A 14991-nucleotide genomic window follows, 5' to 3' on the forward strand; every position below is an offset into this window, starting at 1 on the left:
GAGCGGGAGGGGGAGAGGGAGAGGGAAAGGGAGGTGATATCCTCCTCCTAGGTTTCTTACGCGACCTATAAAAACTCCGTGACGGACGGTTCAGTTACGTAACGGCCTTAGGTATTATTTACCTACCTGTTTTGAATCATCGCCTGTTAATACATCGGTATATAATTATGATCTATTTCAGGTACGAGTCCGTAGCTTTTCTTCTAGGTGGGTGCCCTAAGTAGTTATGCAACTCCGTAGGGTAATAACCACATACGTATTCATCAAGTAGCATGCCCTCTGTGCCTCTTGAAGCCGCGTCTTTTCCCACTGTATAGGTAGGTATGCATTCATATCACCCACCTCTTGATACACCAACTTTGAAATATCATTAATCCACCTCTCAACTTACGAAAACGGGAGACGGGCCAGCCTAGGCGGAGGCCGCAATCCACGCGTTCTCAGTTTTGAGAGACACCTTTCTGACAATGGCGCGCGTCGGACTCTTTAGTGAAGCCGTCAGAATGCATTTCACGGAACCCACCCGGCCAGACGTTTCCACTCCGGCAATCCAAAGAGACGTTACCTAACAACGTCAGAAGCGTGGTCCGGGGTGGCATTGGGGGCGTCAAAAACGCGATCCAGCGTCTAGAAGATAAAACATAACCTGTACAGGGACGCAATGGTAATTCTCCCAAGTGCTACGATGCCACCTAATACCTACTAATTCGCCTTGCTAGGCCAAGCACTACCACCAGGCAACTAGCAGCTGCTATTTCGGCTACGTTGAGTGTGAAAGGCGGGATAGCGGGGGTGCCGACTGGGCGGCTGACCTGCAGTCTGAATAGGTATTAATATGGCGATATTGGCCAGGATTCAAGCTCGTCACATGCCTGTCTCGGTACCATCGGGTGAGCTTTTCGGGGTCGAGTTGCGTTAGAGAAACGGGGATTCTCCGAAGCCACGACTGGAGCCCCTTGTCCTTGCGTGAACGGCAACATCGTAGCGCGTCTGAGGCCAGAATCCTCAGATATTTCTATAATAACACACTAGAAGCGTTCCACTCCACCAACATCTATGTATAGTCACACGGACGGGATTGTATCGAGGCAGGTATAAGTCGACCCGCCAATAATACCTACCTACCTGTTAAGGGGTGCACTGTGAAGAAGAGGTTTAGGTGATACGGAAGTTGGAGTTGCGAGAACAGCCGATCTAGAACAGAGTCCGACGAACGTTTGCATTCTGGAATTACCAATACAGACTAACCCCAAGACACACCACATCTCCCAGACCAAAGGCACGAGACGCCCTCGTCACATCCCGAAATGCTTCCCGTGAAATTCCATAACCTCGGGGCTAGCACCTCTCACCGCTCGCAAAGCTCTCTGGCTACCTTCGATCTTGAGGCCCTCCAAAGACCTCGCTCTTGATAAGGCGACATAGGCTTGGCCATGCTCCCACACCCTCGACGGGTCAAATACGACTCTGTCCAAAGTCATACCCTGACTTCTGTGAACGCTCATCGCCCACGCAGGGGCCAATGGAATTTGCGTGCGACACATAAAACTGTACGGCCTCTTATCGCCAAACAAATGAGCGAAAAATACAGGGATAACGAGTCTTGTTACGCCGTTATGGAACTTGACGATCGGAAGGACCTTCTCCTTGAGTCCATCTGTGAACTTCCGGTGAATGTCGCTCTCAAGAGTAACTAGTATTTCCTTGGCTTTATCCTTACGGTTGCGCCTTGAACCAATGAATTCGCTGACTGTTTGGAGGCTTGCGTAGTCTATAGGCGTAAATCCGCATATGACGCCCTGGGACCCGTTGCAGAGCCCGCTATTGAGGTCTTGGTTCGTGAGTAAAACCACCACCATACCCTCTTTTAGCTCGACAACGCGCTCGAGTTTATACGCATCGAGGGCGGGTACGAAGCCATCGCGCGATCTCTGCATTACTTTTCCAAGGTGCGGATGCAGCTTCGCTTCCCAACTAAGGTCATCAAAACTCTGGTATGTGAACTTCCTGGTCGGGAGCTGTCGGAAGATCTCCCGGTTAAACCACTGTGCTTCCCGGCGCGTCGGGCAAAGCCTAGTGGCATTCTCCGTGTTGCACGGGTGATTCATGAGCAATTTGATCTCGCTCTCGGACAGGGCCTCTCCAATCCGGATCTTCCGCAGTAGGCCTATAAACACCCTGTCACTCTGACGGTGGATGGTCTTCAGGGCAAAGTAGACAAAGTTGCACTCCTCCCACGTCTGGCTTTGGAATGCCCATTTGTCTCTGTCGTGGAAATTCCCGTGGTCCTGGCAAACGTACTTCCTCCCGAAACGACTCCGGATCTCGGCCAATTCTTTGCCGCAAGTGACACAGTATTGGAACGGCTTCACGGGCGGAAGTTGGTGGAAATCCCTAGTAACGACCAACTGGACGCCACCGAAAGGCTCGGAGGATCCTCGAGCTGCCTTCATAACATTACTGAGCCGAGTGAAGTGGGAGTTCTCTACCATGCTGATTTCATCAATGACCAGGACATCCGTCGAGATGAATCGATCATTAGCGGCCTCAGCCCGAGGGGCTGTAAGAAGATCCAATAAGGTACCCTTGTGTGAATACGGGGACCATCCCGCATAGGACCATATCGTCGAGCCGCCGACATTCAGCGCCGACAGGCCAGTTGGGGTGATAACATGAACTCTCTTGTTCTTGGCTTCAAACCTTTTTCTGAAAGCCTTCAAGACGGCAGACTTTCCACTCCCTGCCGGGCCCGTGTAGAAAACATTCCCCCCTCTCATGATCGTCTCGACTAATTCGACCTGCTCAGGGCACAACGGCAACTCGTCGTCGTTGTGGCGTCCATAGTTATCTTCGTCATCTTCTTGGCTGGCAGCCTGCGGATACGATCGCCATGGGGTCCAGTTAGGGAGAAAGTCACGGTCGTGCGAGAGACGGACTCCCGCCCCGTGGCCTAATTTGTTTGCCATTAGCTATAAAGCCTAGGCTCGGGGGGTTACAAAAGGGGTGGGCGGGTTAAGTTGACATTAAGGATACAGGGAACTCACGAGTAGACCGAGACGCGGAACGAACCAGATTTGCATGTTGGCGATGACGGAACTTCGCCGCAAAAGTCGCGGCGCATTTAGCTGAGCTTGCTGCGCCGATACCGAGGCGACCTAGTGCAGGCCACAGCCTGGCGGCTCTCGTGATAGGCGCCATTCTCCTGGCCCCGATTCGGTGCTGGGGCCTCTCGGACGGTTCAGCCGCTGGGCGATTTCATCAAACTCGCGTAGGTGATGAAGTGTGGCGAGTAGGCGACGAGAAAGGAGCTCGGAACGTAGATACGTTGTAGGTAGGAAAGAAGGTGAAATATTTACGTTTTGGTGCGTTGCGCTGTTGTCTTGTGTTGCGCGCGACTTGTTACGCGTCTTCTAACACCGGGGTTGGTAGGGCAATAACCTCACGACTTCCTACTTAGGCATATGACGGCTAGAATACGACCCTGGATTTGGGACCGTCAGGTAGTCTCGCCACCGCCTCTCCATTCTCAAGTTATCTTAAGCAACAAATTTGAACAGTGATTGCGTGAAACTTGGTTGTATTGCGGTGCAAGAAACACGAGATATGACGGAAGAGTTGTGAGTTGGTTTTTATTAATATGAAAAGGATATCAATGATTAGTTTAGGATATTGTCAGCCAGCCAAGACGAAAGACGACAGCCAAGACACGACCAGGGCCTCTCGTCGGTACGGCAACTAAGGAGGAATGGGCCTCCGGTTCTTCGGAGGAGGTGGGCCATAATCGCTTTATGTCACGTAAAAGCGTTGACGCCTGTATGTCTTCGTTTGGATATGCAAGCTTATACAGGCGGGAATTTTCCTTCAGGACACGTTGCGCCTACTAAGTCGGCTTGTAGGTGTGCCCTCGCTCGCGAGGGTGTTTGATGAAGCTCCGGGTCTTGCGGCCACCGGTCTGGATGTAGGCCCCCTGCTGGGGATCTGTCAGGCCACAGAAGTTTTGTAGCGATATCAGAGGCATAACCTCTCCGGAAGTTGTTCGAGTCTCCTATAAACAGCAAATCTCCGCCTTCGGGAAAGCGATGGGCTGTTGTTTGAGCCTCTCTTCGGTCGTAGGAAGCAAGGATGCTTCTGAGGATGCTCCACTGCTGGGTGAAAACGTAGACGTCTACATTTCCCTATTTAGATACGCAGGCTTATATAGGTAGGATTCCCTACATGACATCTCTATAAGCCTGCATATCCAAATGGGGAAATGTAACAGGAGCAAGCAGGAAGTGTAGTTGCTTAGGTCTTCCTCGCAATACCACAACGTGATAGAACAGTGCTACTCGTCCTAACATCCCTCCCCCTTACTGCTTGTTCCCAAGCATGCTCTCTCCCTTCCATCCAGAGGCAGTTCAGGCTTACATATCCAAATGGGGAAATGTAGGCGTCTACGTTTTCACCTAGCAGTGGGGCATCCTTCGTGCCAGATCCCGTCAGACCTGCATTGTCATGGCCAGGAAGCGGCGCTGTGGGCAACGCTAGAAACGGAAATGCCGAACGACTCCTCGTCGTTATCGGACGTGCATGGCTGTCAGTCGATAGAATAGTTGCCGATGAACTTGACGTCGATGGACCCTCAGGCACCTGTCGCCGCCGACTTCCGTTCCGGTATCATGGTGAGCGACGCTAGACCAGTGATCAGTTGCCTGTGTGAAAATATTTGAGAGGCTAAAGGAACCTCGCCAACCGGACAAACAAACCGGCCTCCGAAGAGCACCAACAAGGTGGAATGGGCTGAGGAAAATGGGTGAAAGTTCAGAGAGGATCCTGGTAGGATATAATTTGGCAACAGAGTAGTACCTAGTGTATCACGTAGGAGGCGATAGGTGTTGGAGTCGGGGACCTTTTGATGATAGGTAGGTAGGTATATAGAGCGAGTGGACAGTGGTTGATTAATCATGTTGTTATCAGTTGGTTGTTCGATTACGAATTGAATTCGTCAACGGAGTTGGCTCATCTCATGCGAGCTACTTAGGTACCTAGGTAGGTAGGTCCCTGCACAGAGGTGTGGCTGTGCGAAACAGCCACCTAAGGCTCAACCCCCACCGTTTCAAAGACCTTCTTGCTGGACTGTGTTCCTCCTCCCACACCCGTAGCTTACCTACGTCGTAGTCAAGCGGAAGTGAAGCTCAAGCGATCAATGAATTAGATAATTAGCAAGGCCTCGTCGACATTTCGGAGCTCCATACGCAAAAAATCGCAAAAATATCGACGCCGCACTGGCCCAGACTCCGCCTACGGGCAAGTTGCTCCATGGCAGCGACGCGAGAGCTCAGAGCCGCCACCCAGAAGACGAAGGGAACAGGGAATGTAGGTAGGTATTTCTTCGAGACTGACCAGCCAATGTTGCCTTGGCCCCCCTACCACTTTGGGAACTGGTGATGAGCCTTCGAAAAGACGAGCTTCTTATCCCGGACACTCTCGTATGCAACCAGCTGGTCTCTCCAACTCGCGGGGCGTCGGTGGGGGTTCGTGGCGAGGAGATTTCCCGAAGCCGCCCATCGACATCAAAGCCAGCCTCACTCAACATTTGACCAAGTCAGCCAACTACGTCCACGTCTTAGGCTTCGCCCGTAAGAATATCCTACCCGAAACGATTATCGCGACTGCGGCAGCGCCTCCGGCCCTCATTGGCCTTTTCTAGTCGAGTTTGGGAAATTTGGAAGAGGGGACGGGGTCACCCAACAGGTCGGCGACGAGGACTGAACTTGCGCCTACCGTTACCCTCAACGGTAGGGGCCAAAATTGGAGCACACGTACGTGACGCAGCACGACATCTATAGCCTGGAGGTGTGCTCATTAGAGCCTGGCCTATGGGACTCTCTTGCGAGGTACGACAACACAGGCACAGCAGCAGCGTAGTCTGCCGCGATGGAGGCAGCTCGCCAGGATTGTCCTAAGGGCGATACACCGAGAAGGTATGCTCCCATACAGCCATTGACCCTGGCGGGTTTCGGCGGCCTCAAACCGTTAACAGGTCATTTTACGACTCAGTGGTGTCTCTGTGTAACAGACAATGACTACATGTAGGGACGTAGTAGAATAGCCATCAACACAAAGCGTAGCCTATCTACCTCAGCAACGCATCATAAGGAGAGAGCGAGCAGGTGCTGGGGTGTATCGATCCATCCTTTGTCTACCTTTACAGAACTCTTACCACTGACAACATGCCAACCAAGTCTAAGATGAGGACGCCGTCGGGTATTAGGGTATTCTACATAAGCAGGTATTCCACGTAGCCATAATCTCCTAGCCACAGAGTCGTTGTCGTAATCATGAGCCAGGAACTCGGTGTGATTAGAGCAATACTAGGTAGAAATATCAAGATGAATAGACGCCCTCTGGACGGAGAGCCTACTGCGCCCAAATCGCGCCGCCCCTCGCATTTAATGGTTATTAGCTCATCAGCGAGTGGTTAATCTATGCTACTTTGACAGGCACACTCTGTTTATCGTGGCTCCCATTGAGCCAATCTTAGTCGGGATCTACCGTCCACCGCATACGCCAGTCAGCACTACGCAAGCCCTCCCTCTCCCCCCTCCCTCTCGTCGAGGGGAGAAGGTAGGTAGTACAAAGGGGGGTTTCCGCATCCCGTCACCATTGGCTCGGTCCCTCGCAGCCCGTCCGTTGCTGTCCCCTGCCCTCCCAACCCAGCTACGACGTCGACGGCGGCGGCGACGGCGGCGAGGGGGGGGCCTCCCTGGCGAAGGCCTCGGCGAGCTCGCGGACGCAGTCGTCGAGGAACTCGCGCGCGGCCGGGTTCGCGCCGTCCCACTGGGCGAAGGGGTGGCCCTGGCCGGGGTAGATCTTGAGGCGGCTCGGGGTGCCGGCGGCGCGCAGCTTGGCGTGGTAGGCGGTGCCCTCGTCGACGAGGGGGTCGACGCCGGCGCAGCGGATGACGGCGGGGGCGAGGCCGGCGTGGGAGGCGGCGGCGATGGGGGACGCGCGGGGGTCGGCGGCGCGGGCCTCGCGCCCGGCGTCGGTGCCGAGCCACAGGTTGTAGAACCAGCGCAGGCGGTGCAGCGGCAGCGACGGCGCGTGCTCGAGCCGGACGTAGCTGGCGTAGGGGGTGGCGGCGGGGTCGCAGGGGCCCTCGCGCGGCACGAAGCGGGCGTCGACGACGGGCACGATGAGCAGCTGGACGGCGAGCGGGGGCACGGCGGGGTCGTCGCGGGCGCGCAGGGCGAGCGCGGCGGCGAGGCAGCCGCCGGCGGACAGGCCGGCGACGCCGACGCGGGCCGGGTCGACGCCGAGCGCGGTCGCGCGGTCGAGCGTCCAGCGCAGCGCCGCCCACGCGTCCTCGGCCGCGACCGGGTGCGCGAACGCGGGCGCGAGCCGGTAGTCGACGTTGACCACAACGCAGCCGACGCGCTGGCACAGCTTGCGGCACAGCGGCTCGTCCGAGTCGAGCCCGCCGATGACGAAGCCGCCGCCGTGGAAGTTGACGAGCGCGGGGAGCCGCCCGTCCGCGCCCCGCGCGAGCCCGCCGGCCGCCGCCGCCGCCGCCGTCGGCACGTACACCTGCACCGCGATCTCGCCCGGCGGGTCCGAGACCGGGACCTTGTACAGCGCGTTGCTCGCGACCTCGGGCGCCGGCGCGGCCACCTCGGCCGTCGGGAAGGTGTACGTCTGCGGATCCTTGATGTAGACCTCGTACGGGACTTGGTCTGCGCGAAGCCTCGGGGCTGCGTGCTGGTCAGCGAGGGGGCGACGGAGACGGGTGGTGAAGCGGAGGACGGGTGGGTGCAGGAGCGGTAGCGGCAGTAGCAGTGACGGCGGCAGTGCGAGCGAGGGTAGTGATGATGATACCTTGATACCGAGTGTAGATCTCGGCGTAGACGGGGTCGACCAGGTCAACCACGGAGGGGTGGAGAGGGTTGACTAGCGTTGGACCCTCGGCGGGACCCATGATGCGGCGAATGTAGAGGTTCGTGGGCACAGAAACTCAATGCAAGTTTAAGAAGACAATAGTAAGCCAGGCCAACTAGAGTTGATGTTGAATATCCTAGGCTCAGAGGAAATTCTCCCAGTTCTCAGAAGTGTAGAAGTGTAGTTTTCGTCTTGGTAAATAGAATACCCAAGTCCCCTCCTCCTTCCTCAGCCAAAGATGGGGGCGTGGTGAAGCTGCGACAGACCATAGTTAAGACCTCCGGGCTCGGCACATCCCAGCTTCCCATATCGTTCCTCTGACATCTCACGCTGCCACTCCACATGCACTACCTCGCTACTGTCGTGGGGGTCAACAGTAGCACCCGGACGCGGATGGCCAGAACGAGCGCAGGCGATCACGGAACACCGGGTTCTACCTTGGGCCGGGATCGCAGTCGGACATCATGTAGGCGCCCGTCGGCATGTCTAAGAGGCGGGGGGGGGACTGGGGGGGTATCGCAGAGTCCTTGCGCGCGTGGGGGGGAGGAAGGGTTGGGGTTATCGATTATCCTCGAGTAGATTCGGTTCGGACCCAGGCCAGGTGGCTCATTCACATTTTAAAGGGGACACCCGAAATCTCGGAGTTCTGATTCCGTAGGTTAGAGGCTGTGTTAGAAAGATATCGAGATATCTCCGTCTCACGACGAGATCTTGGCATGGAAATTTAACGACGGCTACCCCAGATCCTCTCTATTGTAATTCAGCAAGCAGCATCAGAAAACTTGTTCGTTACCCTCTCCAGTCAGTCCGACGCCGAGCAGGTGTTAGTACCGGTACATATGCCTTTTACTCCGACTGCTGGGCCCTGGCGCTCGCGTGACCTCTCCCAAATATGGAAATCTCAGCACTGTACGCCGAAGCCTTCATCCTAGACCCCGACACAAGACGTAGCTTCGCTGCTCGAAAGAACGGAAATCGGTGATGAGAAAATTGGTGACAGGCTCGGTGCCTTGCCAGAATGCGCTTGAATCCACGATTGGGCCCCTTGTGATAATGCTGCATGATGGTGGCCTAGGGAGAACAGAGAAGATCCTCCGCCTAGGTATAGGCTACGTGGAAGGGCTGTAGGATGCGCTAGGAGGGGATAAGAAGGGTGTCACCACCGGGAGGGCGAACCGGTGATCATCAAAAGGGTATAACGAGGTACCTATATCTCAATTCCTGAGCGAAAAGGTGATTCCTATGTTTAGGTAAGGATAACTTAAACATATTAGTCCAGTAATATCGGCGTAAGAACATTGTAGTCTATTATACCTAGGTGAGGGTGAATGCTCTGACCACGGGAGCCTATACGCCCATAGCCCTGGGGTGGTCTTTCTGAATCTCCCAAGTCTGATATTTAGGTAATAAGGGGTAGGGTTACATGAGTCAACACCGTCCATAGAATTTGACTCTAATAGCATGGCCAGGCAATGCCAGTGACAGATGAGACCCCTCTGGCCAGCCATGTAGGTTAAAATCAAAGCTAGCTTCAAACAAACTCAATATCACTGATGGAGCCGTCTTGGTATGTTCCCCAACTCACCAAGGGACATGGAAATAAGAGCAGCTAATTTCCAAAGGTACTCACGAGCCCTTTTGAAATCGGAGGCCTCCAAGTATAGCCTCTCATCACAGGATTTAGATTTACAGGTATTGATTACATGGGCTGTAAGCCAGCGGTGGATACGGTGCCATTATTTCTAAGAACTAGCTACCTACGGTATTTCTCATCCTTATGCTTGCGGTTTATATTCGGACTCGTAACGGCTAGTATATCAGAGTGTCCTATTCCTTGCTCTCAACCCGAAAAAAGACACGTAGGTCTTCGGCGCGGCTGTATGCTCTTTGGTTCGGGTCTCACCCTCGAATCCTTAAGTTCTCCTATCTTAGTGTCTGGCCTAGGCCCCGAATACTGTAGTGTGTCGGTGACCTGGTTAGGACCCTGTTTCCTGTACCTATAGAGGAAAGCCTGTAGTCTTACGGAACCATCACATTGACTACGACGCCTATAACAGTGTTGTATCCACGAAGAGTACTCGGCTCGTCGCCTGTGTGCTAATAAATAGCTGATAACCATACTTCCTCAGGGAGTGAATGAAAGCCGTAACTAGCATATATTAGCTCATAGTCAAGGTCCCGTCAAGTTTGTCAAGGCTATAAACAATCGAATGTATGATACAGAGGCGAGTACGTTCACTCGGCGATGCTCAGGTGGTATCTATGAGGCAGGCTGGCGAACTCGGGGCGGCATACTGAACCGATGGCTAGCTTCGCAGGTTTCATCCATACTTATCTAGACCTTTGTTTAGGTACTATATCCTCATATTACGATGTGGTGGGTGAGGTTGGCCGACATCATCTGGGTTGAAAAGAGGCAGACGCATCCTTGACCTTCTAGGGTCGCTATTGTCAATCAGTCCGAGTTTCGTGACAGCATCTTTAGCTTTTTGTCCATGGCCTGCCAGTATTACCTACCGCCCGGCCTGGTTGCGGAAATCGACCTAGAGACACGGCTTGGGCCATGGGGTAAGGGCACACAACTTTTGGCGGTAGACTCGATCGCATCATAGCGCTCAACTTGGCGGTGTCCGGCGGCGGCTGGATGTAGGTACCTACCGTGACACTAAGCCAGTAAGCAGAGGCTTGGTGCTGGCGATGTTCTCGACCAGATTTCGGGTAAATATGGCGTAGGGAACAGAGAGTTCGGTCGATCAAAGAAGTGTTTCAGCCTGCGGGACATCGTCGTAATAGGCAGTATAAAGCCGTGAGTGTCCACCACGACAAGGTATATGCGGTATGCACTAAATGGCTTCTGCGATAAAGGGGCGGTAAGGGAGGCAATAATCTGGTGGCAAGTGTTGCATCCACGTCGTGATGAATCCATCTGTGCTTAGTGCTCCCCCTAAGCCCAACTATTCCACGTAAGTACTTGGTCTGTCCCGTTGGGTGAGCGAAGCGGGATTTGCAGGGCATCATCTTGGTATTTCCAACTTTACGGAAGGGGGGCTATCGACGGACAGATAAGGAAAAAAGACCACGGCTCGTCATCGGAAGACGCCAGCCCAAACTGTTGGCAATTAAGGTAAGCTAGCCCAACTTATCGCGGTGGAGGCGGGTCATTCGTGATTTCGCACGGGATTCGAGGTTATTTTAGTATTCCCATCCATGCCCACGCCTGTGACACTCTTGCTAGCGACGAGAGGAGGTAGATGCAAAAGCGGCCTCGTCGGCTTGCCGACAGGTGTGGAAATTGGGGTCTAGGCTGGCTCAAAATGGCCATCATCGAGGGTTGATTTAACCAAACGGAGCGCCCCTTGCGACATTCCGACGCCCCCCCCCCCGTCTCGTGAACAGCTGATGATCCGGTATTTGTATCAAAATCTAGAGCAGCGTCTTCACGGCACACAGTCCAGGGTTTTACGAGCGCAGCAGACCAAGTGATGTGTAGCCCAAGAGACCATGGCCGGGAGATGACGACATGGAATGCGGACTCCGCGCGCAAAGTCGTATACCGTATAATATACGGTGACCACGATATGCGGACACGATGACCCGAGTAGCGTCAGGTCGCCGGCTAGCTGGCCGACGGTATGCATCGGCGCACGCGTGCGCATAGGTGTATATACATACGCATAACCTTCGAGGCAGGTAGGCCGACGGCCGGGTCATTGCTTAAACCTAGAGAATGCCCGAGTCCGATCGCAGGGCGATGCGCGATGGGCAAGGGAGGGGGAGAGGGACCGGGTTTCCCAATCGCCCTCGTCGGTCGGTTGGGCTCAGAACCGTTGGCTGCGTCCTGCCCTCATCTGATTTGCCGTGTGCGAGGGACAGCGTGATATTATGTAGGTAGAGTCAGCAGTGCTACGAACGGCCGCTCTCGTCGCGACTGGTTGACGGAGGGGCTGGGGGCGCTACATAGGATAGGTAGGCATTCGTTCGTCTGGGAGTTGGTGGGATCGCGGAGAGGATTTATTTGTTGGCTAGCTGGCCGATCGCAGGCCTCTTCTCTGCTTGTTCTTCTCACAACCCCCGCCCCACTGCACGTCGGTGTATGTGGGTGGTACGCACGTAGATGATGGGGAGCATTTTGGGATGCGTCGTCGGGGATTTGCCTGGCTTTTCCCTTTCGAAACCGGAGGGGCGACGCCGGAAACTTGGGGGAGGAGAGAGGGAACAGCGCCGGCCGAGGCATAACGTAGGTATGATAGCTACCAACCCAGCAAGCCCATGCAGCCGTCCATACGGAGTTGTAGGTATGCGTAGGCAGCTATGTCGATTATCGATGTGAGTACAACATCTATGCCTCCCTGTCTTCCCTCCACCCGTCCACGGCACGGGATAAGGGAGTACCTACCTACTAGTAAGGTGCCTACATGTAGGCAAAGGGCCGCAAATGGCAAGGCGTTGCGGTGATGAAGCGCGTTGCCTCTAACGCCGTGTCCTGTACTCATATTGCGTTGATGTGAGGCGACGTAGGGGTAGGATGTATGGAGTTGGTATGAGGGACAGGTGGGAGGTACCTGTCTAGGTATGTACATAGGAGAGGTACCTGCCCAGGTAGGCCGATGGGTGGGGTCGCGTTCCATATGCAGGTACCTGCCTCTACTTGTGTCTCCTACCCTAGTATGGTACCTGTACATCAACCTCAGTACACGGTGGCACGGCTGCCTTGGGAGATCAAGTACCTAGCCTGGGCGCCGGCCTCCTAACAGGTACCTCCTCGGTAGCCTCTCTCCTAAGGTTGGCGCCGGATTGGCGCCTGGTTGGCTCGAGCTTACCACGAGTACCCCCGGCCCCCGGTGGTACATGCGCGTGTCGCATCGCGTCGACCGTACGGGCAGGTAGATCTCGACGCCTCGGGTACTTCGCAGCGGGTGTGGTTCAACCTTGATGCGCCCGCAGATGCTGCGTCGCGGACAAGAGCCACGCTCACGTGACGGCCCAGCCCAGGAAGGGAAGAAAAAAAAGAAAAAAAAAAGAGGGAAACACTCGGACCACTTAGGCTTTGCTATTAAGCCCTCCGTCTCTCTCCCTGAGTACACGCAAGGAGCCGGCACTACTAAGGCTGGGCTGGGCTGGCTGGCTCTGCGCACTCACAACATGAGAGCCGACCAAAGCATGGATGAGCGAGCATTCTCTGTATTGTGCTCTGCGGCCACCAAAAAAAGAGACGAAATGAGACCAGAGCCCCAAACTTACCAAAGGGCGAACAGCAAAATGGCTCCCCCCATAATAAATAACCTGCCCTCCCATCACCACCGTCGTCACCTTCCATCCTCATTCCTCACCTCCATCTCCCATCCCCCTACCATCGCCGTCGCCATCGCCATCGCCATTCCTCACCCTGCACCCAAACCACCAGCCCGCACCATCATCGTCGCCTGTTCGCCCACGCCTGTCTGGCCTCCTCCTGTCGCCCAGCACCCTCTCTCTGTTCCTCTGCTGCACCGCCCAGCCCCGGCCCAACCGAGGCGTCCTGGGCTGCCACCTCGCCTCCGGCCAGGACAAGACAATAAATCCCCCCCCCCCCCTTCTCCCCCTTGCGCTCAACAGGCAGCGGGAAGTCGGCGGATCGCTTAGATCATCGCACCGGGCTAGCTTGATGACCTGACCCGACCGAACTCAAATCCCCAAATATAAAGGTGCACAAGCATTCCCACCAAGTTTTGCCTCCGGCTGCCAAAACCCTCCCTGCTACCTGTTTGCAACCACCCGTTCCCAACATACCGACGACGACTCGGAACGTCAGCATCGACATCTCACCATCGCAGCCGCGACCACTTACTGTGACTACGCTACGGCGAACGCGTCAGCTGATTTACGCCATGCCTACCCCGAGCAAGTCCTCGTCCGCTTCGGCCAAGGAGAAGGACCGTCGAAAGTCCTCGGGCAAGAGTACCGCGATAGTCACCCTGCGCGTGGCCTCCGATAGGCTTCGCCAGGTTCTCGACCCGTCGTCGCTGAAGGAGGACTCTCCCGTCAAGGAGTCCCCCGCCAATTCGACCCTGCTCCCCATCGACCAACCCCCGGCAGCACCCTCTACCGGCGACAATGCTTCCGAGTCTACCCCGGGCACTCCTGGCCCCTCGGGAACGCCGTCGCAAGCCGCCATGGGGCCGCCGACGGAGGCGCCCAAGAAGAAGGGCGTTAAGAGGAGCGCTGCCGCGGCAAACGGCGGCGACCCGACGGCGAAAGTGAGAGGCAAGCCTGGCCCCAAGAAGAAGCCCCGACTGTAAGTGCAATGTATTCGGCTCCTATCTCTGTTTTTTTTTTTTTTTGGTTGTCAACCTTTTCGGTCTGCTATCGTTCGCTACGGCATCACCACGAATCAGCTACTCCCGCTACGGGTCATGCTCATCGAGGTCCTTTGTCCATCTACTAATCACGTCGAATAGGGAGGACGGCTCCATCGATCCCAACGGACGGGCCGGAGGGGGCGCCTATCACAAGCTCGGACCGAAGGCTAACCAGGGCGCTATCAATGCCGGACTTCGCGCGCTCGACCGATCGGGCGCTCCCTGCCGGAGGTGGAACAAGGGAGGCTTCAGAGTCAAAAGCTTTACCGGCGTGGTCTGGGAGATTCCCCGCTGGACCGCACCCCCGAAGACCAAACCCGAGGTGACTCCGGACGAGTCGGCCGCGTCCGCCGAGAGCAGCAATAAGGAGAACAAGGAGGGCAGCCAGATGAAAAGCGAGCATAGTAACAGCCACGCCGACGGTGAGCAGCCGAGCGTGGCCCCGAGCGTTAACGCCAGCTCGCCAGCACCTCCGGCGGCCGTCGCCGTCGCGGTATCATGAAAAACTGCCTGCGGAGCGCTCCCGCTACCATTCTTTTTCGTCGCGACCCCTCTACCCTGTAGGGTGGTCCCGTGTGTTTACTATGGGTCCTTCTGTGCTAGGTCAAGAGGGAGAGAAAGATACAGGAGGGTGTTTGTATGTGTGAGGAAGGCTAAAAAAGCATGGCGTTGTGGACTTTGTGACTTGGGCCGTGGGCCCATAATAACACTTTAGGATCTGGCGGGCCACGAGATAGGA

The 14991-nt window shown here is 55.6% G+C and overlaps 3 protein-coding genes across 3 annotated transcripts; 2 read left to right on the forward strand and 1 right to left on the reverse strand.

Moving 5' to 3' along the window:
* Window positions 1-6082: 6082 nt before the first annotated feature.
* On the reverse strand, window positions 6083-7954 carry GGS23DRAFT_614088 (alpha/beta hydrolase fold protein; the record flags this gene model as incomplete). Its single annotated transcript, XM_051520620.1, has 2 exons — window positions 6083-7730; window positions 7783-7954. The coding sequence occupies 2 exons, from the start codon at window positions 7952-7954 to the stop codon at window positions 6700-6702; spliced, it is 1203 nt and encodes a 400-aa protein (XP_051368955.1). The 3' UTR covers window positions 6083-6699.
* A 5011-nt stretch (window positions 7955-12965) lies between these two features.
* On the forward strand, window positions 12966-13659 carry GGS23DRAFT_241037 (uncharacterized protein). Its single transcript, XM_051512169.1, has one exon. It carries the CDS (start codon window positions 13057-13059, stop codon window positions 13534-13536), a length of 480 nt encoding a protein of 159 aa, XP_051368956.1. The 5' UTR covers window positions 12966-13056; the 3' UTR covers window positions 13537-13659.
* GGS23DRAFT_241045 (DUF1711-domain-containing protein) lies at window positions 13660-14944 on the forward strand. The gene is made up of 2 exons (XM_051512170.1): window positions 13660-14188; window positions 14352-14944. The coding sequence occupies exons 1-2, from the start codon at window positions 13782-13784 to the stop codon at window positions 14752-14754; spliced, it is 810 nt and encodes a 269-aa protein (XP_051368957.1). The 5' UTR covers window positions 13660-13781; the 3' UTR covers window positions 14755-14944.
* Window positions 14945-14991: the final 47 nt, after the last annotated feature.

Source organism: Durotheca rogersii (assembly GCF_024521655.1).
Source record: "Durotheca rogersii strain YMJ 92031201 chromosome Unknown GGS23scaffold_25, whole genome shotgun sequence".
In the NCBI taxonomy this organism is placed as follows: Eukaryota; Fungi; Ascomycota; class Sordariomycetes; order Xylariales; family Xylariaceae; genus Durotheca; species Durotheca rogersii.

Excerpts from the sequence above, each read along its gene's own strand:
- GGS23DRAFT_241045 (XM_051512170.1), top strand. The coding sequence starts at position 13,782 with ATGCCTACCCCGAGCAAGTCCTCGTCCGCTTCGGCCAAGGAGAAGGAC. Across the intron at positions 14,189-14,351 it reads CCCAAGAAGAAGCCCCGACT|GGAGGACGGCTCCATCGATC; the intron begins GTAAGTGCAATG and ends CACGTCGAATAG.
- GGS23DRAFT_241037 (XM_051512169.1), top strand. The coding sequence starts at position 13,057 with ATGAGAGCCGACCAAAGCATGGATGAGCGAGCATTCTCTGTATTGTGC.